This window comes from Empidonax traillii, unplaced genomic scaffold (assembly GCF_003031625.1).
Source record: "Empidonax traillii isolate 1590-97213 ecotype Southwest subspecies unplaced genomic scaffold, ASM303162v1 scaffold363:size828163, whole genome shotgun sequence".
Classification (NCBI taxonomy): domain Eukaryota; kingdom Metazoa; phylum Chordata; class Aves; order Passeriformes; family Tyrannidae; genus Empidonax; species Empidonax traillii.
The window spans coordinates 461,027-488,051 of NW_020955556.1; the positions used below are offsets into that span (position 1 = coordinate 461,027).

Sequence of the window (27,025 nt, forward strand, 5' to 3'; positions counted from 1 at the left end):
TCGTGTCAGAACAGGGGCCCAGCAGTCACCTCCCTGGGTGACCTGCCTGTGTTCCCTCAGACACGGTTGTTCCCGTGGCTGTAATCACTGCAGATAGATCCCCACCCTTCAGTCTGTGCACACAATTGTTTCTGAGCAACTGCCAGAAAAGAACAAACCTTCAGGTCCCTAAATTATTCTCGTGTGTGAACTGTAAATCCACATCCAGCATTTCACAGGGAGGGTTTGCCACAATGCCTTATCCTCCTCAGCTTCTGAACTGAGAGGTCATTATGTTTGCTCCACCTTGCATACTCTTGAGAACAGTTTTTTAAAAACATTGCAATAAATGCAGGTATCAAATACACATGACATCTTTCCACAGGTTAAAATTCCTGTTTTATGTGGCTCCTGCAGCTGTGCCTGTCATCCCACTGTGTGTCCACCACAGCAATTCCATCCTCCGAGTTTTCCTGCTGCACCATGGCTCCCAGCTCCTCCTGTTTGTTGTCCAGACAAATACTTAACAGCTTATAGGCATGTTTGCATTTACTGACAGGGATCTCTCTCAGACCTGTTTTTTAAAACTCTGACATTTTGAAGTATTTGTTCCAAAAATTTATCTTGGAAAGCAAAAGGCTTAGAAAAGCATATGACCTTTTTATGGGAAAAAAAAAAAATCTCCTTTTCCCAAAGCCCTTTGCAGGGTTGTAAAGCCACTGGGGATTATAAAGCTAACATTTGTTTCCATTTAGAAAATGTAGTGATAGACCTTAACAATCACTGCAAGTCTAAGATAGCTTTACTGTAGAAGGTGGTTCGTGTCAGCTTTTTTCCTATTTAAAATGGTAATAGAAAATGTTTTCAGTTTATATTGAACAATGTTATGGTGCATTCTCTTCAGTGTCAGAACGGAGAGAAACAAGGAATGTGTGGCTGTTGGAGAAACACTTGGAGACCTCAGGTTCATTTGCATTAACCAAAACTGGTACAGTATGATTAGGACCAAGTGGTCTAGCGCTTATTTTGCAGACTTCCCTCATGGATCACAACTTTTCTAACCCACTTCAGTGTGTTATTTCTGTCAATCCCAAACCTATTCTCATTTGGAAATACCTGGATAAACATCTGAAATGTTGGAGCTAGAAAAAAAAAGTTCATTACAACTCTGTCCTTTGTTTGTTTGTTTCTTTGTTGTTTTTGTTTTGTTTTTGTTATTTGCAATTGTGACTTCATTGTTGTGCCAGTTTTTACAGCAGTTGCTACTGGTAGAAATGCTAGCAGAAATTAGCTAACAATACATCTTTGTAAGAAGTGAGTTTTAAGAATAACAGTCGTGCCTTAACAAGGCAGTGTAGCTGATACAATTCGGAATGCTTCTGCTTATGTGGGAAAGTGAGAAAACTTGAATTTACTGTGATCATAAAGCTGGCTACAGTCTGCCTCATAGATATTTTTACCAAAATATTCCAAATTTCAGCCAGTGAAAACTGCATGGAAATCCCCCGAACTACGGGATGTTTGTGTGTGGTCAGCCGAGGAGGTAAATTATTTTTAGCCCTTGCTGATAAACTCTAACCTTTCAGGGAGATACCATCACCTGCGTTTTCATCGTATCATTCCTGTCTATAAGAGGCTCCTCTCTGCTCCATTTGGTTCTCTTTATAAAAAAACAGAGATGACCATCAGTGCACAAGATGGAAAACAAGACAAAGGCAGGGAGGCAAATACTGAATATTCATCCCCCTCTCCTTCTATTTTTATTTATACACATTAGGAGCTTATTTCGTAGTTCTATCCCAGACTACATTTTATTCTTGGCAAGCAACTGAGAGTAAAGCTCTGTGCATTCTTAAACATCAGTCTGTGGGCTGTTCCTCCAAGGGGGTCTCCAAAGCACACGCAGTACTCCATTGTGGTTATCCTGAAATGCCTTTGGATGTTCTTGCAGAGTGTTAATGCTGCAGCAGAAATGGCAAGTAGGACAGAGAGGAGATGACTTTTGTTGCTGTTGGATTTTTAAAGAGGTGATAGAGTAGCCATAAGAAAGAGATGCCATTAGTGATTTTCCTGCAAGTTTGCTATGCCTTCCAGAAATACATTCCAGAGCTGCAATATTTATCTGAAAGAGAATTGTGTAAGGACACTGCTGTGTGTTAAAGAAACATCCACCCCTTTTCCCAACAAAATGGAATAGTTTATTTAATTTTGAAGAAAGAGATGCTGAAGATACAGTCAAGATTAATTAGTTTTTCATAGCCTTTTGTCTTCAGCTTCTGAGGCAAGGTGGTTTTATGTCATAGAGAAGACACAGTATAATTTCAGGGAAATTATTGTACATTATTAAAACTGAAGGATATGGGTAAAACATTGTTCAGAAAAGTGTTCTTAATTTGCAGTTATATATCTTTTATAATACAAATACAAAATACTCAGCTTGCTTTTGAAAGGTCCTGAAGTAATTTCCAGATACATATACTGTGGGATTCATAGTTAAGATGTCTTTAAAGTTTTCTTTAGCTTAAAAAACTGCAGAAAAACAAAGAACTGAAAAATCTGAGGAGGCAAGTTTTCTACTGCAAAGTTTGTGCAATCTGTCAAACTTTTGGGAAGCCAGTGTGTTTTTGTGGTCAGTTTTTCATTGAATTACAGACCTTTTTTATCCCCTGAGTTATTGTTTTTCTCTAAAATTTGGCATGTGCTCTATTTTCTTTTTCTCTGTATTGTAGGGGAGGGAGAAGGGAGAAGGGTTTCCTTGGATTAATAGCACTGGATTGTCAGTTTATCTTGATGTCATGCTGCTGCTTACTAACTGCTGCTTCAAATGCAGTGTTCTCATCCCAGTCCAGTGGGCCCATTTATAGAGCGTTGTTTTGGAGCCATTGTCACAGCTTCAGTAACTGGGGAATTGGAGTTCATTTGTCTAATGAAGATTAGGATCTTGGCTAATGACTACACAGTCATAAGTGATGATGCTTTTCCTCCTACTCCCTCGTTGCTTGGAGCATATATTAATGGTGCAGATGGCAGTGGCTGAGCTATGTGATAGTTGGCTTTCCATCTCCTCCTCTCGTGACATTTACACCATGCAAAGAGGGTGTACTGCCATCTCCTTAGTTATGGAAACTTGTGATTCATCACCTGCCTTTTAAATCCAGTCCTGTGATTGCATCTCGTTGCTAAGAGGCAGAGCTTGGACGTGCACTTTCTTCTTTTAAACACACCTGTGCCAAGCTTTGCCTGAAACCTTCAGGAAAATCCCAGCCAGGAGCACTGAATGTTCATTCCTACTGACAACATGTGGAACTTGCAGGGCCTGGTTTGTGTGTGGAACTGTAAGTCCTTCTTTATGCCTTCAAAAGATTCACAGTTCAATCTGTAACCTGACCATAACTTCAGCCAAGACTCACAGGTATTGAAGGTTCACTGAAACTGTTCTTTCCAATCACTAGAGTTCGAGTGTACTTTGTATGCAACATGTGGAAAGTAAATACTTCTGCTGTCTTTGGTGTTTTGCCTTTCTTTCCTGCTCATACATTTCTCCATTCTTATGGCCTGCAAGAAACAAAAGGAATAATTTATGCACAACTAACAGAGACAATTCCTTAAAATTTCCTTTCTTCTGTTATTTTGTCTGTCATGGCTAACTTACTCCCTGGATGTTCTGGTTTTGCTTCTTTCACACAGTAATATTGATATTTCTGTGTTCAAACATATTCTGGGTTTGTTCTTCAGAGAAGCCACAGATTTTGTATGTTTTACTCATAATTTAAAGGCTTGTTTACTTTTAAGTATCACTGCTGATCATTTGTTGCAAATACTGGGGCAATTTAGTTTGCTCTGTTGGGCTTTTTGCTTGTTTAGGAAAGGTCCTGTGCTGTGGGTACAGTCAAAGGAAGTTCATTGTTACTTTTGCAATCTGAGAGGATGGTTCTTTTCCTGTCAGTGAGTTCTGCCTCTGGTGTCTCCTTATCAATTACATATATGTTGTTTCTGGCCATACAGGGTTGAAAACCTCTCTACTTGAAGCTGCCTGCAAGGGGAGGGGATGAGGGGGTGATGAGCCTTTGGGTTCCAGAGAAGGGATGCTGAGAGAGGAGAGAGACTTTGAGGGCTATTCTGGGACATCTCAAGGTCCATGAGATATAATCAGGGAGAAGTGGGAACGGAGAAGTGACCTTAAAAGACTGGAAAGGACCTGAAGGGAACTTGTTTTCCTCCTTACAGAGTTGAGCTGACCCAGAACCTGGTTCTTATTACCTAACACAGAAAATACAAAGGCTTTGCAGAATGTGGAGTTTGCCCTCTGAGTAAGGTGCTGGTATTCTGAATTTAGGAGTGTTTCTGCTATTCCAAGAAGAGAGAAGTTATTAATACCTTTTTGAAGTCATGTTTGAATCAGTTGATTCGAAGGTGACTGAGTAAATGGAAAGCTGAGGCAGAGCTGCTGCTCCACAACCATACTTGCATGCTTTCAGCATCCAAAATTTGAGATTCTGACTGTTGGAAATGCTGGGAAGTACAGCCGTTTGAGCGAGCTGGTTGTTACCTCATGTCTGTGTCTCTGGGAAATGTGGGTTACAGTAAAAGCAGACTCCACTAACTCCCAAAGAAAGGCTTCTGTAGTGCTGACACTCATCTGATTTGTATTCTCAGTTGTCAGCTTGGAGGGGCATCAGGGGAAAAACATTTAACCTTAACAAGAGAGTTATTAAACTGCTGACATTGTTTGCTAAATTTCTGGTCTACAGTTAGAAATGAGATTTGCCACCTATAAGAGAGATTTTGCAGAGTCACTGGCTCTAGCTTTAGGTTAAATCAACATATTGTAACACATGACAGTAGTCATTTTTATCTGAAATACTAAAGGGTTGTGACAATTAAAAAACCCAAACAAACAAAAAAAACCAAACCAAAACAACAGCAAGAAAAAGAAAACAAAAACAAACAAACAAAACAAAAAACCAACACCAAAAGATGGATATTTCTCCTTACACAGCACTTAACCAGATACTTGGGAACACATATTGTGAGATAAGAATGCTGAACTGGCTCATTCAGAATTATCTTACCCATTCAAGAAATGACAAAGATAATTTTAATTAATTATTTCATATTACTCTCTTGGGAAATCTGCTTGCCCATGAAGTTTCATTACACGGTGTTCTCTCCTCCTGACCTCACACTGCAGGCAGTGCTCACCTGCAGTCCCCAGCCCTGCCCAGACTTTCCTGTTGAGTAGTTGTCATAAGAAGCTCCTCCAGCATATTTCCCACAAGTACCGGGGCTCGTGGAGGGGTGAGGGTGTTGTTATTGTGATATTGTTATCCTTGTACATTGAAAAAGTGCAGAGGTGTTTGTGCCAGCTGGTTCATGGAAACCATCCTCCCCTCTTGCCAGGCGCTGGTGTGAGCCAGCTGGGTGGGTGTGCCCACCATGCTGGCATTGCAGGGGTTTTGGTGAGGGGTTGGGTAACCATTGCTCCCATGCCAGGCTCAGGCTGGGGGAGGATGGGTAGGAGAGGACACAGAGCCACCAAACCCCTGCTGTGCCTGGAGCTGGCTTTGTGCTGGGCCTGCTGTGCCAGTGTTCATGCCAGTGTTTGTTTGCAGTCACCTCAGAGCACCTGTGCATTTAATCAACTAAATGCTTCCCAATGCCCTGAATTTGATTTACTGAGTTTCAGCATGTGTTGTCTGATTGTTTATGTATAAAAGACTTTAAGTAAAAGTAAAGCATAGGAGTAATTTTAGAGATTGATTAAAAAAAAAAAAAAAAAAAGGCACTTTTTACAGCAAAATGATCACTTTTAAAAATCCTGAATTGAGGGAATGGGTGCAGGACAGGTCTGACATAACTGAGAGAATCATTTAATTTCTCATCAGATGTACGTTTGCTGTGTTGGGTAGGAGTGATATTTTTCAGCTGACTCTTCATCTTCCTCAAATGTGAACTACTCTTGTTTCTCAGAGAAGAGACGGTTCATGTAAAGCCAGTGGAACATGGAAAGCAGTGGGGGACACATTTTCAAAATGAAATTGTAAAAATACACAGTACAAAGAAATCCTTCCTGTGTATTGATTCAACTTCCACTGCAGTGTGAAGTGTTAAACTGCAGTTCTGGATGTACAAAATGCTAGGAGTGATACCCACTGTCTGCATGAGTCTGGAAAGCAGAGACCTGATTAAATGCTGATTAGGATCAGTTGAACTCGGGCTCTCTCTGATACTCAGGTCATACACTGTCTGCTAATGGTGTTGTACAGAGAGTCAGCACAGGCTCTTTGGCAGGTCAGATCAAGTATCTTCCAAATCTAATAGCTTTATTGATCACCCATGCCAATAAGTGACTATAAAAACCGATGGATCTTGCTACTGTTAGAATGGAGCAGGGACCTTGGTAAGATTACTGAAGCTTGTCTTAAGGGAATACAGATTCTGTTTATTAAAAAGTGTATTTTGCAGCAAAATACGGTAACTAGGAGGAAGCTCCCTGGTTTTTTGTGTTTGTTTTTTTGTTTGTTTGTTTGTTTTTATTTCAGTGTATGCATTAGAGTTCTGGCCACTGAGATCTAGTTACTGAGAATTTTCAAAGGTTTTATTTCCTAATCAGGAAAGGACCAATTGGATATACAAAAGCAGCCCCTGTGCAGCTTTTCTATTTAATTTCCAACGTTCAGAGTGTTACATCTCTGATCAAGCCTTAGTGCCTTTTGCCAGTATGGTGCATCTGGTATGCCAGAAGTCTTTGGGGTGGTTTTCCTGTTTCTGTTTGGAACAAAGTTGTGAACGTTCTGAAATGAAGACAAGGAAGAGAAAGGTCGTAACTAAACATCTGAACTTTAGCACAGGAAGGGATTGCCCTTTGGATTTCAAGAGGAAAGCTGGAGTTCAAGAGGAAAGCTGGAGTTCACTTAGAGCCTGGTAATTTTAGTCATTAGGTTTGATTCATTGTTATGCTTCTCTCACTCATCTAGTGAACTCTTAGCTAAAGTTTGAAGTCATCTGAAATGTAGGTACTGATTTGGAAATGTTCAAGGAGAACATGGCTTCCCATTTTCAAATTAATATTACTGCTACTTTAATAATATATTAAGGCAATAAGTTTATTTGGTGTCTAAAATAGATCACATAAGAATGGGAGCTATGAGTCTAACAAATTGAGAAGAGCACTGAGGCCAGCTGTGACACCTGGCATGTGATGGGGGGCAATTCTAAGTAATTTATTTTTTCATTGTGAAAATAAGGAATTCTACTGGCTTAGGTATCATGTCAGTGGAATTATTTGTCAGGGGGAAGAAAAGAGGGAGTATGATTAACAATCATCTTATTTACTCAGTGCAGGATTTGATGTCCTGATTGGCATATATGCACATCTCCTTGGGTAACTTGTGAGAGTAAATATGAGCACTGAAACACTAATTGATAAATAATGCATGTTTTTAAAAACATTAGATACCAGTCTATTCTACAGAATAAATTATGTGATATGCTCAGTACAACCAAACAAATCTTCTGGAAATAACACCATCTCTGGAACAAAACGAGGCAGTTCCAGAGCCATTGGCAGCAGAGTTTCCTGTCCTCCCTTGCCAGTACTGCCTCTCCCCCCATCCCCAGTGCAGGGGCAGCCTCTGTCTGAGCATCATGAAGGTACATGGGCAGGAGTGGTTTTACAAAAGATATGAAAGGAAGAGGGGTAGTTCAGAGTAGTCTATAATTAACCACACTGGAGTAAAGGATTGGACTGTTGAGCTCTAATTAAGGTTGTGACACTAAAAAAATTCATTCTGCCTTAAAAATGTCTTTATCCAACCCCTCTGCAGCTTTGTGACAGGTCAGTAACTGGTGCCTGAAATGCACTTGGACACCTGGATCCACAGGCCCTGCAGTTCTTATGCAAGTGCACGTGTGAAGTCCTACCTATATGGTGCATCCAAAACATCAAATCAAAATTAAATTTTGTTCTAGATATATTGTTTGTGAGTTTTTTCCATATTCTTGTTATATAATTCCTTTGAATGCTGCTGACCCTTTAAATTCCTTGCTGTTCTAGAGAAAACTGTTGTCAGTCATGAATGATAAACCTGATACTGCTCAGTAATAAATAACTACTCCATGGACATAACCACTGCTTTAGAAACAACCATTCAAAGCTTCCCCCAAGGATTCATCTGGGATCCCACAGTGCCCTTTTGAATTGTTGTTCTGGGTTATGTCAGCTGTACCACTCTGATATCTTGCAATAGGCCGTTGGTGCTACTGCACCAACTCTTGAGTGCTTGAATTAAGAGGGCTTTAAAAAGTCTCTGCAGTGTGTGTGATTACTGCATTAGAGCTGTGGAAGAAAAAATTCAGTCTAATTTCATTTATTACTTCTTTGCAGTCACGTAATGGCAACTTTTTGCAATAAAAACTAAAACCTAAAACCAGGTTTGTTATTAACAGTTAACAGTTTTATTATTTATTGTAATGGTTACAAGAATTAGTAGATCAGATAATATAAAGAAATTAGAGAAAAACATTGGTAAAAAGTTGGATTCTTAAGAATGAAACTGTATAGATCTGTACTAAGTATTCACTGGGGTATCATGACAATAATATTGTGGTCAGAGTTTGTTCTCTCTTAAATCTAAACTTGACTTGGGTGATGCAGCAGTGAAGTACAGTTCAGGAATGATCAATAATAAAGATTTGTGTAATATCAAAGATAACAGACTAGGTGATATGTAATACTTCTCAGTCACTGAAACCCAGTTCTTGCTAACCTGTTTGGCAGGGATTGAGAATGGGATTTGGCAAAAAAACCCAAAGGAAAATAAAGCAGCAGGGATAAGCCCTACGAGTCAGAACCAGCTTGTTTCGAGGACAGACTATTAAGGAACAAATATCATTTATGATGTTATGTAAATATGAGTGTGTGAACATATTTGTTTTGCTTATCGCTTGTGCTGTATATGAACTCCAGATGCTTTGGATCTTTAGGCTAATCTGTGGTATTTGTTTGTATTCTCTCATTATTGACAGCTGGTATTCCAGTGATACTTGAAAGGATGTCAGTAGGGTGAAATTACATATTTGGATACTTTTCTTGCTGTACCCTAAATATCAGAGTGAAGCTGAAATATTTATTTGCAAAGCAAGAGGCAATGATCTTCTGACAATGGTCAGTGACAAGGATATTTGAATCATTGTACGGACCGATTACAGGAGATTTAATCAGCTTGCTCAATAGTAGTACAAAAGTTTCTCTTTTTTACTTGTGGCTCAGTATTAAGCCTACAGGATGCACAAAGGAAGAGGAGGATGGGGACAGCAGAAATTTTAGCTACGTCATTCTCTTTCTGATGTGCTTAGTGGCTGCCTGTGCTTCCAGTTCTTACTGGAAATTTTTAAAAAATAAAATTATTTTCTGCAGTTATTTGACAGTGGCTCATCTCTCAGGTAGAGAACGAAAGAGGTACCAGAGGTCAGGAGAAGCATTTTGCCAGAGCTGCAAGGCTCTGGAGGGCACATCCCAGCTCCATGGGAGAGGGAGCTGTGCTGCTGGGGGGTAGCTCAGGTTGTGCCTCCGTGTGACACGGGGGATTGCTCAGCATGCTCTTTTCTCACTCTGAATATCTGGTGAAGGACAGTTTGGTCTAATGGGGAAAAAGCAGCATAGGAAGTAAATGGTCTAATTGAAATCCTGCACAGAGGCAGCACAGCTCTCCTTGCATGCCAGGCTGTGTAGATAAGTTTCTAATAAGAATTGAATTGTTAAGTAATAACTTGTGTCTGTTATTCTACTGTGCTTTGCACAGTTTGCCTTCATGCTGACTGTCTCCCTGTTTGATTGCTTTTAAAGTGTGACTCCTGCTTCGGGACAGGGAGAGTTCATTTTGCTTTTGTCTCAGAGTTTGGCAAGGGTTGGAATTCTGTGGATTACTGCTTTGTTGTAAAGGTTCTTGAGAGAGACATAAGAACTTAAGGTTTGTGCTAGACGGTCTTTTACTGACTTTTCCCACCTTTTGGGATCTGAGAGTGATTCTGCTTACGAAGAATCCACTTAAATTTAATATTTCTATTGACATTTTCCTCTGGGAAATGAGCTGTCTGATTCATAAAAGCCAGAGAGGAAAGGGAGCTTTGGGCTCTTACCTTACTACTTCTGTAAGAATTACTAAATAAGCTGCAATCATAAAACTGAATGTGCCTTTTTTACTGAAGATTGTTTTGACTTTCACATTAATTTTTAACTTGAGTAGAACTTCCTTTCTCCAGAACAGTGAAAACACTTTCCACTCAGTTTCCCAGAATAGGCAAGTAACTGGTAATGTTCTTGGGGGCATTTTGTGAGAAGGAAGGATTTGGCAGAAATCAAATACACAGAAAGTCTAGATGAAGAACATCCTGAAGAAGTGACTGCAGTGTCTGTGGGAGCTCCTCATGCAGAGCTCAGGCTCGTCACTGGCAGAGGGAGGTGCAGGAGCTCAGGTTGTGTCAGCACTGACACTCAGCTGGAAGTGCATATTTTTTGGAGAAGAGGTTCCTTTTTTTCCCTGGCTCTTCAGTTATTAGTTAAGCATTGTATCTTTATCATCCTGAAATAAAAGCTGTTAATGTAGGGTGTGTTTACAGTCCAGATACTCATTAGAACTCAGCATTGGTTATTTTAGGCACGGAGAATTGATTAAAAAGCCACCAAATGTATGTGTCTCCTTAGAAAGTTCTAGCTCTCTTCCATAGTTTGAGAGTCTGTATTTAATGTGATGTAATATCAGGACAACTGGATTAAAGATGTTTTCTATATATGATTTATTTTATGCAACATGATCTGGGTGGTAACATTTTAAAATTTTAAGAGAAAGAAGGGGAAATAATTTGCTTCTTATTTCAATGCTGATATTATCTGAGTAAAGCAGACATGTAGTTTTCACAACCAGAATAAGAAATGTGTTTTTGCAAAACATTTGAAAATAAAACTTTCACATTTCCAGTGATGGTTAATAAAGCAAAAGGATTATGAACTCTGTGTAAGTGGAGGAGACTTAGTAGGTCTTCGTACCAAGGATGCTTGTTTCATACTACTCATCATGCTCATATTGTTTCATTTTCTGTAAATCCTGCAGTGTTTTAGCATTTTGCCTTTTATTTATTTCTTTTGAAAGGGAGAAGTGAAGTGAATGCTGAAAGACAAGGATACATTTCGCAGTGATAAAATATTAAAATTTTGAAGTGCTCCTCTGAGCTCTTCTGACATGTTATGTGGGTGTTATTTTCTAGAGGAGAACATATTACTTCAGAGAAAGGTTTGAATAAATTCAGTCTAAAGCTGAGTTTATTGTAGCAGAAGATTTTACTGCAGTGATGTGTGCTTTTTGCAGGGGTTTAAATTATGAACATGATGTTATGACTGAGCTTTAGACACAGTGACAGGATAGTAGGAAATGCTATCTCACTTAAAGAAGAGGTACATTGCATGGAAATGTGCAAATAATTCTGGTTCTTCTGAGTCAGGCTTCCTTTACCATGAAATAATAGCCAAATGCTCCATTTTTCCATGGCTCTTCCCTGTGGGGTTGCACATGGCAAAATAGGCTGTCCCTCAGCAGAGGAACACAGAGCTTCTGCTCAAGGAAGATCAGGGGCACCTAGGGTTTAGTTTCCTCTTACAGGTCTGATATGCTGCTTTTACCAGCAATATCAACAACAACAAAGCTTGCTGAGGCTGAAGTTTCTATGGGGTCTGACTTGCTGGGTTTGATCAGCTATAGTTTTTTCCTTTTTTGTGTTACAATTAGAAAATGCTTTAGCATTATATCCTTCACATCCTTAACTCGTGTTCTGGCCACACCTTCACGCTTTAACAAATACACTGAGTGCTTTCAGAGGGCACCTGACTGTTCAAGGATTGCACACCACAGAAACAGGGGGAAATATCTGCGTGTCATTAGATAATGAGCTCTTAATGGAGTAAGAAAAACGAGCTCCTGGCACTTAGGTTGGAATACTCCAGAAATGTTGAGAAGTGGTGGTAGGAGAGAGCATATTACAGATTCTGGGTAGCATGTGAATGTAATTTCATCTCAATGAGAGACATCAGTGTCAATAAAACTCTTCTTTTTTTCCTATAAAGCTACTCTGATTAACTCTATATGCTGTTTACAGTTGAAAGATTATAGTAGTCAATAGCTAAATGTTTAGACTTAATGTTGAACTTGTAGAAATGTCACTATTTTTTATCCTTTGCTGTAGCCAGCTCTCAAACTATGATCACACAAGGGAAGCTTTTCTGTGAATAAGCAGATGGAGGAAAAATTCTGCAAACTGTCTAATTAGCAAGAAATCCATTTTAATTTAAAAGTACATTTGTTAGTATGTCTAACAAGCTTGATATGTGTCTAAATCCAGTATTGCCCAGGAGAGAGATTTATCCCACTGAAGTTTTGTTCCCAGAATTTCCCTGTATTTGCAGCTGGTTCTGCTGCTGTCCCAGATGTTTCCCAGCTGTCTGCAGAAGGACTTTTTCCAAGAAGCAGAGGTGAACTGTGGGTTGAGCTGCAGTACATGATTTCAGTGAATAATTCAGAGAGTTCCTGACTCCCAGTCAGTGTGAGCAGAGGATTCTTATGAAGTCCTTGATAAAGAGATCCAGTCTGTGGTATCCTGGTGTTGCTCCTGGGGAGTCTGTCTGCCCTGAGGTACACAAATCTGAGGCAGAATCTCATGCTGCTTTCATCAGGATGTACCTGCATACATTTAAAGAAAGGATTAGTCTTTTTAATTTCCTGGGTTTCAGCTCTGTCTGACTCCACAGGCTCCTGATCTGTCAGGGCTGGAACAATAGAGGGGGTGTTAGGAGGTTCTCACAGCACCACTCCCTCAGGAGAGCCATCTGAAGTTGTCACCTTCTTGCTCAGCATTTCTACAGTGTCTGTAATCCTGTAATTACAGGTCAGGGCTGCTTCCTCCCAGAGCACAGATAAGTTTCTGTTCTGCTTATTCTCCACAGCTGCAGAGCCTCTGCAGCTCCAAGAGGGAATTGGATCCTGTCCATCTCCACATGTCATTGGCATTGCTCTCCTGTCCTCCAGTGCTGTTTGTAATTCACTAGTGATGTCAGAACTGTTTAAGTTGCTGTTATGAATTTCAAATCACACTTGAACTTGTCAGAAAAGCAAAATGTGTAGGATTTTGAAAAACTGTCCCCTCCATAGCACTAAAAACTAAGAACTACTAACACTTCTAGGAGGGTATTATAATATGGGTATTATTTTCTGCATCCCTCTTAAGTTTGGAAGTGTTTAAAAACAAGTTCTTTATGGCCTTCACATTTGACCTGTGAAAGGAGGAGTTCCAATTTCCAGTTCTTATTTAAATTGTAGAACCTCCTCAAAGGTTTGGAGATGCCTTTTCATCTGGGAACTATTGAAATTCTTCTGAAACTCCTGACTGTAATACACACATAGATACGGAAATACTGAGGAAAACAAAATAACAAATCTCCCCCCAAAACCCCATAATCAAACCAAAAGTGAGCTGTAATTTTTTTCTGGTCTCGCTGCGCCATTCTTGAAGTTTTCCCAAAAGTAATCAGTCTTACATTGATACTGGAACTGGGCAATTTATTTGATTATCCTCTAAATTTAAAAACAAGGAACCGAGTATGAACTACCAAGAGTTTGGGGTTTTTTTACATACAATATATGCTGCTGCTTGCTTCATTGGCTATCAGCAAACATGTATTCCTCTGCAGGCTGGTTTTGGTAAAAGCTGGAAGGCTTTCATTGAGCAGAGCCAAAGTTCTTTCTCATTTGCTTTTGTCCACTCCAGGAAGCTTTCTTTTGAAAACATTGTATTTTCCAAAGCAATTCTGTGAGTGTCCCTGTACCAAGTGAAGAAAGAACTTGGTGCCAAAAGGTGTCCCTTTTCTTGGAGAGCCCAATACATGGGAACGGTCAAAATGTCATAGTAAGAGATCTTGTCTAGATTGACAAGAAAGAGGCAGGACAGTGTTCAGGCAAAACCAGGCAAGAGCCTCAGATATGTGCAAACACAGTTTCTGCTGTCAGTGAGGGGTGAGCAGGGGAAGATTGGAGCAAGGCACATTAACAGGCTCTTCTTTTGCTTCCTAGAATTACCACGACAGCTGCCTGCATGATGGACCTCCGGAGATATCCGCTGGATGAGCAGAACTGCACGCTGGAGATTGAAAGCTGTAAGTACTTCTGCAAATCCTTCTTATTCTGGGGCAACTGCTTCGGAGGCTTTATTTCTGTTGGGCTGTGTTTTTTGAGGTTTTGTTGGGTTTTTTTAACATGCTACTAACCTAGTTGTCTTTCTATCTGATGACATTTAGATCCTTGTAAGCACATGAGAAAAAAATAGCTCTCCAGATGGATTAGTAATTTCTGGCACCAGGATTAGCAAAATTTATTCTGTGTCTTGATGGACAATTTACAGCTTTAAAAGTCTCATTCAAGTGCCTTGTTGGAGTTCATGTGAGGAGCACAAGGATTATTACCAGTTCTTTATCCTCCTTTACTGCTGAACTGTGGGGCAGCTTGTTTCCATTTATAAATGAAGGCAAGAGGTTACAACTGTCCTTGAAATAGGTGGTTTGTGGTTTGCTTTTTCCCTAACCACTGTGCTGTAGTTAAACTTTGAACATGTGTAACACGGTTTGTTTATATACACTAACCTAATGGCTGGTGTTTTACTGAACTTGTGTAGATAAAACTTGTGAATTAAAACCTCTCCTTTCTCCAAAAAACCTTTAGGGATATATATCAGAGCAAACCCAATTCATGATTCCTTTTATAAAGACAATATTGCAAGTGTGTTTCTTGACACTCTAAGATCATTATCAGCACTTTGAGGATTAATGTCACACTCGAAGATACAGTAGGCAAGTATGTGTATTTTTAAAGTATCTTCTGTGCTATGAACTATTATGTGGGTTTTCTGTTTGCACTGAAGTACAAAATAATAATAATTTGTGCTACAGTGGTTTAGAACTTGGTACAGCTGAACTTCTTTCTGCTATTCTAGAGAGCATTTAAGAGCATGGTTTACATTTGTGTCCAGGTTTCATTCATTGCAGTTCAGTAATTTCCAGGTGAGTTAAAACCCTTGTGACACTGTTGTGTGAAACACTTTACACACACAAAGTGAAGGAAGTGAGACTGTCAGTAAAGCTCACCCCTTCTGTGTGGTGACATTCACAACAGCAAATGGGATGATGCACTTTGGTCTTCTGAGATTAGGTCAAATATTATTATTGTTTGGGGGGGTTTGCAGTTCATTATAGAATTTCCATTGATATTTGATTCAGAATTTCATACCTGCAGCCAAATACTACATTACCAGTCTGTCAGGCTGAATATAATGTGCAAGAAAACTACAGGCATAATTGGATTCAGGTTTACAGAGATTTTTATTGAGAATGTTTTTGCTATGACAGTGTCCTTTAATTGTTGTTGTAGCAAGGACCTGGAATTTTTCTCTTTTCCAATTAAGTGTGTAAGGCAGGAAGATGGAGAGTCAGAGGACATCCTTTCTCTCTCTTTCCATCGTTGTTTAAATGGTCAGCAAGGTCTTGCCATCTCCCTGCATTGCTGAGATGACTGAATCTTTGTGGGATTCACAAACTAGATATCCCCTGCCTCTCACCCTTTCAGGACCTACCCTGGGAAATATTCCCAGGAAGTATCTGCTGGGTCAGTCCTTATGCAAAACTGAACATTAAATTGCTTCTCAGTGAGAGCCCTTGGTCTGGTTCAGACTTAAAACGTGGGACTTACAGGTTGAAATTTTCCTTTTATCGGATTTGGAGTAGCGAGATCAGTTTGAAGCCAGATCAGTTATCTTTCAAGAAGCAATCCTAAAAACAAGGTATGGAGCTCTCAGAATAGTTTTTCAGCTTGGTAGGAAGCCCCAGGTCTCATGGTATGACAGAGAGGGGAGGAGTTTGATTTCCCATGGCAGTCAGGGTGCTCTTAGCAGAGGTCTCTCGTGGGTCTCTGAGCTCTGCTGGGGCATCACAAAGGTCAGCTGGGTTTAAATCAGGATGCTGAGTGCAGCTGGCTGTCTCACTGCAGGAACAGAGGCCATTAAAGAATGGGCAGAAAGGTAACACTTGACCTGTGTTTTGAAACACTTGCATGCTGTTTTAGGAAATGATTGCTCTTCGGATGCGTCATTGTGTTCAGATGAAAAGCAGGCTGTCTGCTCTGCATGAATCACTTCAGACAGAAATGCTGGTAGGGAGATAGGCAGGATGAATAAGATTGAAAGGGACGTCTGAGTCATTCAGTGCAGGTACTTGGGTCATAATCCCTCCTTTAAACTGGTTAAATGGAATCCCTAAAGCAGCTTGGTTTCTTGCCCTACTGATCCTGTTGGATGCCTGTTTCACCACTGTTCTCTTGTGATGGTTAGATATTCCCTAAATTCTACCCCAAGTGTTTTCATGGCTGTGAAGGCATGAAATTAATACCCACTGCTTGTGCAAAAAATTTTGTTTAGTTCAGTGTCTTCCCCAGCCCTGCTGGGACCTTCATAACATGTTTAATGAAAATAGTAATAGGTTCTCATGGGCTGCGTTTCATGGAAGTGAATATGCCAGTCTCCTTTTATCTTTCTCATACAAGAGTATGTTAAGAGAAATGCAGAGCTAGCATTAGTTCTCCCTTAGGAATAACTAGGATCATAAATAGTGTCCCAGAGGGAATCTCTGTTACGCTATGGCATTAATCCCACCCTTCTTCCAAGAGCCACCTCTGCTTTTCTTCCCAGCTGCACAACTTCCACATGATAGTCTTTCCTGGAACAGTACAGTAAGGTCTTTCCCTTCCTAACTCATTTTTCAGCAGTGGGTTCTAGCTTTTGGTAGGTTTTTTTTTTTTTTTTGCATAATGCTAAGAAAATATGACTTGGCATTTCCTCACACTGTTCACGTAAATCAATGTTCTTAATATTACTACAGTCCTCAAGGTTATCCAGTTCTTGTTTTATTTGTTTGGATTATCCTTCATTTTAGCAGTGCCTGCAGATTTAGTTTCATTAGAAATTTCATTAACACAAAAATACTAAAGAGTATTAATGCCAAGAAGGAAGAGCTTTGCTTGTAATCATTCTGTACTGAGCATGATCTGTTCCTTCAGTGCAGCACAATTTCCTATACACCTTTGATATACCTTTACTAATTGCCTGTTCTTAGATAGTCCAACATCAAATGTTTTAATGAAGGCTTGTTTAAAAAAAGGAGTTATTGTCTAGCCAGTCATTTGAGGGAAGTCATTATAGATTTTTATCCCATTTCCATACATGTTCCCATCTTTAATGTCCTTCCATTCTTTCTCTGCTTCATTCTTCCTTTCCTCCCTCCTCCCCTCACTGATGCCGGACTGGAATGCCTTCTTACACCCCTGTGCTACTTTCTGTTCTCCCTTATCATTGTGTTTACTGAGTTTGTGGCCAACACCAAGTTTTTGTTAATCTAGATTATCATAACTCTGTTTTTTGAATTACCTATTCTAGTTGAAAAGGATTGGATATAAAATACAAAACATGACCTAGAGGAGGTGGTATCATCTCTTAAGATACAAGAGACAGTGTTTTCCCTGTCCAAGTAGTCTCGATGATCTTAGATGCTGAAAGTGTAAGAGAGGACCATTCTCTGTAGTTCAAAGAGTGTCAGTTTTGGGATCTGAAATCCTGTTTTTTCATGTATGGCCCGTTCAGTCTGAGGTCAGTGTTTGCTTTGCTCATCCTTTAAAGCAGAGGCTTGTTAAAAGTTCAGGTTTGTTACGATGCTTCTGAACCTGCGGGCCATCATTTCCGTGGGGTTGTAATCTGAGCTCTTCTACTTCTCCCTTTCTTTTGTTGTTTCCCAACACACTGAATAGTAGGTTTATAATACCAGAGGGAAATCAGTTTTCCTATGTATTCATTTTTTAGTTTCCCAGCTTGCAGGCAACAGAGAGCTTTTTCCTCTTCAGTCAAATATTGACTTGACTCAGTAAATACCTTTCCTTTCTGCTGCCCACCTCTGCCACCACAGCTTGCAGTGCTGAGTTTCTGATTAGGCTCTAGAATAATTTTATTTCTCTGCTGTTTCCTGCCTCTCTGGAATTGTAACTATTGAAAGGAACGTCTCAGCTAACCAATCATAAGACTAGTGGGAGCTCAAAGGCAAAAAGAAGTACCAGGAAGTTTGAAGAATAGTTCATATTCTTATTAACAAAAAAATTCTCTGTGGCACATCCTCCAGCATAACAGATGATTGTGATTCTTTTGAATATTTTTAAATGCTGTCATTCAAGATTCATCTGGTACATTTAGGCCTTTGTCCGTTTCTGTTACGTGGTGCCACATAAAGGCAAAATCTTACTTCAGTTCCTTCTTCTCTTGTTTTATGATGTGTTTGACCTGGCTGTATTTGTGTTCTAATGAGGTGAAATTCAGGATCTGCCTGCCTTGTGACAGTGTGCTCCCCCTCCCCCCATTGCTTTATTGCTGTGGCACAAACAAGAACACACTGAGTTTCTCCTTAGAAGCAGATTCTCAGAAGTATTTTCATAGTGTGTTAAAGATGTGGCATCATAAAGGTGCATTAAAGCCCTGCTGGTGGGAGCCTTGGCAGACAGGGAGCGTCCCCTTGGATGTGCTGCCCAGGGAAGGGCACTCCAAGCAGCACACACGGGCAGGGAAGACTGCTTTTTCAGGAATGAGAAATATTTACAGGGCATTTCAGTTCTGTAAAAGCCTGGGCTGTTTGGAGCAGAAACCATCAGATTGTTTTCCTATATGGTGACAAAAGGCCCCAGACACACCGAGGGAAAGCTGCTGTTCAGTGGGATTATCTGGGAAAAGCCAGGAGGAACGGAGCTGAAGGAGTATCATTGGCAGTGCAGCCCAGTATCAAACACTTCCTAATCAGCTCATCTGAGAGCTCGTCAACAGGAGAAACACAAGCCATCTCTGTGTGCTCAAGGTGACTTTACAAGTACATTTAAGGCGCTGGAAAGAAATGAAAGCAGCCTTTTGCTGGAGCCTTGAGTGCTTTGCAGATGGCAGCTCTGGCCACTGATCAAAGCTGGAATTGAGTCCCAGGGACAAATGGGACAACTCCAGGAGCTGACCAGGCAAGGCTTTTTGGGTTGGAGGCAAATGTGCTTGATGCCAGGCAAAGAAACTGCTGATTCCAGGGCTGGGTGTTCAGCAGAGGAGGTGCCATGGGAACATGGCACTTCCACAGAAAGTGGGAAGGGAAACACATGACTTTTGGGCTACTGATGGTTAGAATCTTAAAAGCCATTCTTTTTTTTTTTTTTCCTTTCTTTTTCTCAAACCTGGGCTGTATCCTGTGCCTGTTGTCTCTTCAGCTGAGTATGTTTTGCATCATGGCCCTTGTAGGAAGGACGTTCCTCTGCCAGTAGGAGCTGGTGTTATCGAAGTGCCCCTTTCTCTGTCTTGTTCATCATCTATCTTTGGATGTCCTAACGTGGGTTCTATGACAGTTCAGTACTGAGTGTAGGAAGGGACATAGATTGTTTAGCAAACAGTGGTGAATTCTGTCTGTAGCCACACTGTCCATTTTGGCAACGTGAGCTTTTAGTGTGGCTTCCTTGGGACAGGTACTTTGTTCTTTATTTGTCCCCAGTAATTTCATCTCAAGTATGTTGAGAAGAGGGATAATTTCAGTGGCATAATGCACAGTGGCAGTGAACAGGAAATCCTTGACTCCTCTTCAGTGTGCAGATAGGATGATTCAGTAAGAGCTAAAATAATCCCCATGGTAGATGACTCTGCTGGTGGGTAGTCTGAAGAGAGGAAGGAAATTTAGACCATCAGTGCATGTGATCAGGGTGGGTTGTGTACAAGTGAGCCGGTGTTTGGAAGGTTTTGGTAACACACACAGCCCTCAGCTGGGGACTTTGGTCAGGATTTCAGACTGGAAATCAAGTCGCAACCAAAATAATAATCCCCTGCAGGCAGGCAAGAGGGAAGCATTTCCTCATTTCCATTCTGCCTCAGTACATCTCTGCAGCAGCACATCCTGGGAGCTCTCACAGCACAAACAAGGTGATGCACTGTTTGCAAATGAGGAGAGAATTGCCCAGGAGCTCTGCTACAGACTCTCAGCCTTTGAAGCAAGCTGGAGTTAAATTTTAAAGGGAATCCAATGTAGGAATATCTAAGCTCTGCTTATCAGCCCCGGACCATTCAGACAATATAGACTGAAGTGCCTTTTTTTTTTTTTTTCCTTTTTTTATCATTCTCCAGTTGAATATGGAGAATATATGGTATCATAAAGATACAGAAACAAAACACAAATGGTTGTAAAACTTCTAGTGCATTTTGCCTTTTACAGCCAGTCTGAACTAGGGTACATTTGTTGTTATTATGGATGACCCTGCCTTTTATCAAGAGATTATTGGAAACAAAAAGGGCCCAGTTCAAAGAGTCCATATTCAGAAACAACCAAATTCATTTGCTAAGGTTTGAGGGGAAAATGACATGTCCAGGAAGGTGTTTCTGATGCAGCAGAAAGTCTTCCAAAAGAAAAGAATATATTTCTAACAAAACTATGATAATCTTATATCCAAGAAATCATGCAGACATGCTGAAATCTGATGGGCTGGCACATCAGGCCTGTTTTGAAAAGGTACGAATTTTACAAGGTAATATTCACCGTTTTTTTTAGGATCTGTGTTATAACATCTCATAACTTAGGCAAATGTTTTTCTGTTGGTCTGGTATCCTTTTCAAATACTTTGTAACTGGTGACTTCTTTAAGAAAAAGAAATATTGTAAGTGCTATTGGAAGAGACTTCTGTGATATTGTTACAGATCTTAGGTCTGTGTAGTGTGTGATGTGAGATTATAATTTATTATGTTCCTTGGAGTGCACACATGGTTTGGTTCTTCTTTTAAAAGTATATTTTTACACCACTGTAAGTGATGGAAGTGGCACTGAAAGCTCATAATGCCTTATTCTCCATGGTATCACGTTACTTAAGCAGTCTATTATCTTTCTCAAAATGAAATAATTTCTTCAACATGCTCCAGCTCTTATGAAATAGTAATATTGATCAGGTGCTGGAATCACTTGACCTCAGGTCTTTTGCATTAGAAGACAGTGCAAACTGTGATTATCTTGAGGTGATCACACACCTGTGAAGAGAATTCAAATATGTTCCTACAGTCATTTTATTTCCTCTAGGAAATGCTCTAGGAAATGCTATTTTTTTTTAAGATACTTTTTCTCCCCCAGCATCTGTCTCACTGTTTTACAGGAAATAAATTAATTTTCCTTTTGAGACATCAAAACAGGGTGCTCTTTGCTTGGGTCACTGTCCTCTGATACTGCTCCATTTGGTCCAAGTTTCTAGAATAAGAATTGGAGCTTCATCTCTTAAATGTGAGCTTAACCCTCCCAGTGGCCTCTGTTAAAGAGGTGTCTCTGTTCTCCAGCAGGGTGGAGTTTTTTGGTTTTCCCAAACTCCAGGTTTTCTTTACTTCTTCTTACTGATGCTCAGATACAAAATACTGCATTTTCAATCACTGAACAGGAAAAAAATTTAATTAGTTTTGTTTCAGCAAGTAGAAGCCAAAGGGAATAATAAGATCATCTTGTGTTTTGAGAATGAAATTACAATTGGGTTAAAGAAGGGTTGGCTTTTAAAGTAGACAAGCCTGGAAAACATTTTACTTTGGTGGAATAACACAGTAGAAATTGAATTAGTGGAAGACTTGGCAAAGTTAAAAATTATAACCTTTTCATTCCTTTGATCAGTATATTGTGCATTTCTAACGATGAGAGCTTTGTGAAACAGGTTAATTTTGTTTAGTTGCTCAGTGATCTTTGGTACTGGCAGTTCACACTGATCAAATTCCACCTGTATTTAGAAAACACAAGCTACTTTCTGTTATTGGATGCTGTCCCATTTTGTTGTGTCTAAAGTCTGTATGTTGATTTCAGAGTTAGTGTTGTTTATGACAATAATAAATAATTTTTAAAGAATCCAGCCATAGTGTTTTCCAACCTCTACTAGTGCTAGAGGAATTATCCCCTGACTAATCTGTCTAACACCACTAAAACTGATGTGAGAAAGTGTCATGGCAAATTTGCCATGTTGCATTGGTGGGCAAGTCTGCAGAAGAAAACTATTCTAGTTTTAGAAATATTTCTGGTACATATGCCGCTCAGAGTAAATACGTATATGACACACTGTCCAAATTTATTTGGATGGAAATTCAAGAGATCTTTTGTGTATGAAAAATTTCCACTCTTAGATAAACTTTCTCATGATATGCTGAGTTAAAATTAAACAAAAATAATGCTGTTACTACTCTAAGTACCCTCCAAAATGTGCTTTGTGGGTGAACATTTTTGAAGGAAGGGATGCTAAGTTGTTGAGAGAAATCATAAAGATTATAGTCTTTATCATTTATGCTGTACTTATAAAAGAGTTGGGGTTTGGTTTTGCGCCATTTTTACTTACAATTTCGATCTGTTGTTTTCAGCGTTGTTTTTTTATGTGGGGAAAGAGAAATCACTCGGTAGATTAACATGTGCTTACATTTCAAGGTATATTTCAGGAATGGTTCAGAATGGAAGGGACCTCAGGAGGTCTCTAATCTGCTCAGAACATGGCCAGCTCTGGGCTCAGACCAAGTTACTCAGAGCTTTGTCCAGTCTGGTCTAGAAAACCTCCAAGGATGGGGAGTGTGAAACCTCTGCAGGCAACGAGCTCCAGTGCCCGACCCTCCTGAGGGTGAAGAAGTGGAACTGCACATGGGGCCACATTGTGTGTCAGTTTGTGCTGTCCTGACATGGTGCTTCTGCCCCAGAAAGAACTATTTGCTGGTACTAATCTGAAATAGAGTCTGAGTGCTGTGCAGTCTGTGTTGTAAATAAGTGAGTTATGAGTCATGGAACAGAATGACAGTATCTTGAGAATGCTCTCAATAAATCAGTGCATTGTACAAGCAGTCCTGTAATCTGACAAAGGCGTTTTGGAGTTGGAGTTGAACTGTCTGGTTTTCCTTCCAGGTGTGATGTGGTGTGGTGTGCTCTTTTCCACATCTCCTCATTCCCACCTCGTTCCACAGCTCCTGTTCCCCCCACACCCATTGAAGTGTTTTCCCCTGGATAATGATCTCAGAGTTTTCATGACCATGTTTGGCTCAGTAACATGTTTCTTGTTATACACATTTGAAAGGCAATTCTCTGTATTCTGTGGCTGCACAACATATAAGTTGGTTTTTTTTGTGTATGGAACACAGATATGGATAGTCCTGTTTACAGGAATATATTGGAAATGCATTTGTTTAGGCAACAGCTTTGGAACTTCTGCTATGTCATATTTCTACTCGTCAGCTGCAGAGCAATCCACTACTTGCATTTGCCGTCATTCGGGCTTGTGTCATCCTGTGACTGATGTGTCACTGCAGCTGGAGTTCCATTTATTCCCTGAACCCAGGCAATAATCTCACGTCAAAGCAGGGGAACATAACACAGAAAACAAGGAACTGTGCTCCAGAGGACTGTGCAATGTTGAAATAACACCTTGGACCAGTGGTGCTCTGCCACTGCTTGGATGAAATCAAGTCCTGAATGAGTCCAGGCACTTCACTGATGTGTCAGAGATGATTGTTTGAGCATTTGGTGGGTTCTGCATAATCACACAACAATTCCCTGGTAAAATCCGCACTTTTAGCTGGTTTTCCTAAACAGTTAATTGATAGTCATTGAGAAGTGAGTATTTGTTAATCAGCAGACACAGCTTTAGTCAAGGCAAACACCTATTGTGGGCTGCTGTGGGAACCACTTTCATAAAAGCAGAGCAGGTACCTGAATTTACTGTGTGGGAGCTCTTCTGTGAAATGAGGGCACTCTTCAAGGGAACAGGGGTTTGTTCCTGCTGGCCACAGCCTGCAGCAGCCAAGGCTCTTCAGCAGCTTTCTTCTGGAAGACTGGTGTTCCACAGGAGACAAGATGCTACACTGACAGCCTGAGCAAGACTGAAATGCTGGTAAGTAACAGTTTTGCTTGTGAATTGTGTTTTTATTCCTTTGGGGTTTTTTTGTGTCTGGACCTTTGTAACCTGTTCCTGACACACAATCTATCACTGTTTTGGGGAGCTGCTTCTTTTTATTTTTCCTACAGTCCCTCTCTGTTCTCTTTTCTTTGCAGAGCTGGAATGAGTGATGTAAACAGTAACATTGGTGACTCTCTGTTGTGTCAGAATTACTGTGCTAGGGATGGTATCCATGGCAAGGACCTTTTCATTCTCCACACACAGTTAACAGGAATGTGCAGTAGAGCAGGTGAGCATCAAAGTGCTGCAAGTGCAGTGTGTTTATGTTGTCAGTCACTTAAGTTGCTGTAGCAGGTGGTGGTGGCACTCTACACATGGAGTAACTAGAGGATTATTTTCCTTTCAGGTTTCAGCAACAACTTTCTGCAAGTCTTAAAAGATCAACAGTGTTAGAGGTAAATGCATGATACTTTTCTCTGGTAAAACCAACATCAGAGTTTGTTTTCTTGCTCTCCAAGGAGAATTATCCTTTCACTATCTCTATTTTTATTCATTTATGGGAAGATGGTATTACAGAAGTGGGTTTAACATATTTCCATGATGGCAAAAAACCTTATAACTCACTATGTCCAGAATATGCATTTTACCCTGTAGTGTGCTATGTACATCACAGCCTTCTCGGGTTTTTCCCTTTTCCCCTTCTCATTTTCTCCTTCCATTTTCCCCTCTTTTTTCCCCCCTTTTTCCCCTATTTCCCTCTTTTCACCCCTTTTTCCCCCTTTTCCCCCCTTTTACTGACTCCTCATGCACTGCTTATACTACTATGGAATTGATTGTACAGCTGTGAGAATCTTGCTTTCATTGTAAAATTACAAGGTGTTTGCTAAATATGGTAACATTCTTAAAAAATAAAATGGTGTTTTTAACTGTTGGATCTGTGTGTTTCATTATGAGTGTAAAGGAATTCTGAACACAGCAAAACATGGGAAATTTTAGTAATCTGACAGGAGGTGACTGTGAGATCAAAATGCCTGTCAGCATTTAGATTTTTCTATTTTTATATACAAAAAGTAAATATTAAAAAATCATACTTTGAAAAAAAGCCCTTTATTTTGAATGGGATCTTGAAAGTGATGCAAATATAAGTAGCATTTGTACTGTGCATGTTCCTGTCGATTTGTGCTGCTGAGTGAGGCATGAACACACTTCCAGTCACGTTTTTTTTGAAGATAAGTCTTTTTGTAACTGAACAGTGAGCTCCTATTTACACATATTTACATATGTACTAGCTCTTATTTGGCCTTGAAACTGTACTCAGGGGGACTTTGTTCTGTGGCTGGATGCCAACTTGCTTTTGATTTTAAGTAATTTAATAAAAGGTATTTGATAAATTTGGTCGATATGCCTGTTATAAATGGTATGACTGTAATTTTGCAGAATATCAAGTTGTAAAAGAAGTGATGTAATTATCATTTAAGGATGATTTTCATAGTGTTAACAGCCATATGTGAACAGGCATCTTCACATGTTTTCCTACTTTCTTAAATTGGCTTGCTTTTACAGGGAGCTCTTGAGGCTGATTAAAACTTGAGCTTGGGTCTTCTGAACCTGTCCAGTGTGGTGTTAGTGGTTAGATAGAATCAACCATGGTCTTACTTTTGCTCACTCTTCAGTGGATAAACTCACTGGTTTACAGATTGAATAGGTATGAAGATGATGCAGAAAAGTAGGCAGTTAAATACAGTCAAAAGTTACTTAGCTGATTTTTTAAACAAGTGCTTTCTTGTATTTCTCTACCTATGAGAAACTACTCCATAAAGCAGTGCTGTATTCTAAGCTTTTCTGTTTTTTCTGCTTGATGAGTGCAGCCCTTTTTTTCCTGGATATGAAATCTGCAGTTGGAAGAGGAGCTTTTCTGAAAGGGCTGGTGCACTTGCCTTCCCTGCTTGAGCAGGAGCCAGCACCTGCCCTGAGCCAAGCTCCTCTGGCCACTCCTGTAAGTTTGGTTCTTGGCATAGGGAAGTGTTCTTGTGAATGAATCCTGTGGTGGTAACATGGCTCTGGAGATGAGAAGGGTGTCAGGTTCTACAGCAACAATCACATTCTGTGCTATCACTTGCTCTTACTAGAAAAATACCCTGGTTTGGAATGCAGCATTTTTCCTTAAACAGTGATTTAGGCAACCTAGAGCAGCTGCTTGTTCTGTTGGTCTTGTATTTGTTTTGTTTCTAAATCCTTTTTGCCTTCAGGGATTTGGATGATTGTGGCAAGTATTTTAGCCAGAAGGTAGAGCAAAGCTCACTGAGGACACTCCAGCTGGGACTGAAAATACACCATTATTGGTCCCACATGTTTGTGAGTCAACACATGGGGCCACTTGACCAGCCAAAAATGACCTCAGTCTGTTAAAAGGGAGGTAATACCTTGCATCGAAGGCCTATCATTCTGTTGTTATAAATATATCTCCAAATTTCCTCATTTGCTTATGAATATTGGCTGTTCCGTGAGTGTGTGACCTTCGAAGGAGTAAGCTCAGCTCTCAGCTCAAGCACTATCATCCCTGGTGAGCTGTTCAGAATAGATTACAAACTGCTTCCAAAGGAAGGATGAATGTAAGCCCTAAATAATTATGAGAATGATGACTAGGCAAGCCTTTTAGTTAGCTCTTTCCTTATCTAAATTGTTTTTCCAATCATGATAAAAATATCAAAGTATGCTGTAAAAATATCTGAGCAAAATATCAGAATCAGTTGCACAGAGGAAGATAATTAGCAGATAGTGTACATCTGTTCTTACAGACTCAAAGAAGGGCAGATGAGCTGATGTGGAGCTCTGTGTGCTTTAACCTGGACTATTTTCAGCCCCTTGGTTGTCTTAGTATCTGTCCACTGCATTGCAGCTGTCTACAGCAAGATGGATCTGTCAGAAGTTTGCTCTTGTTTCCTACGGTGTACGTGGAACCTTAGAGATGTGACTGTGCTTGTGAGGGAACAGCTGAAGTCGGGGTAGTTTCC

At 40.1% G+C, this 27,025-nt stretch overlaps 1 protein-coding gene across 2 annotated transcripts in view; it reads left to right on the plus strand.

The window, feature by feature from the left end:
* The window catches only part of GABRB2 (gamma-aminobutyric acid type A receptor beta2 subunit), a 110,551-nt gene that overhangs the window by 44,000 nt on the left and 39,526 nt on the right, over positions 1-27,025 (plus strand). For both annotated transcript variants that reach the window (XM_027892703.1, XM_027892702.1), the window contains one exon: positions 14,097-14,179. In XM_027892703.1, the coding sequence (XP_027748504.1) occupies positions 14,097-14,179 (83 nt within the window). The remainder of the gene's footprint in view (positions 1-14,096; positions 14,180-27,025) is intronic.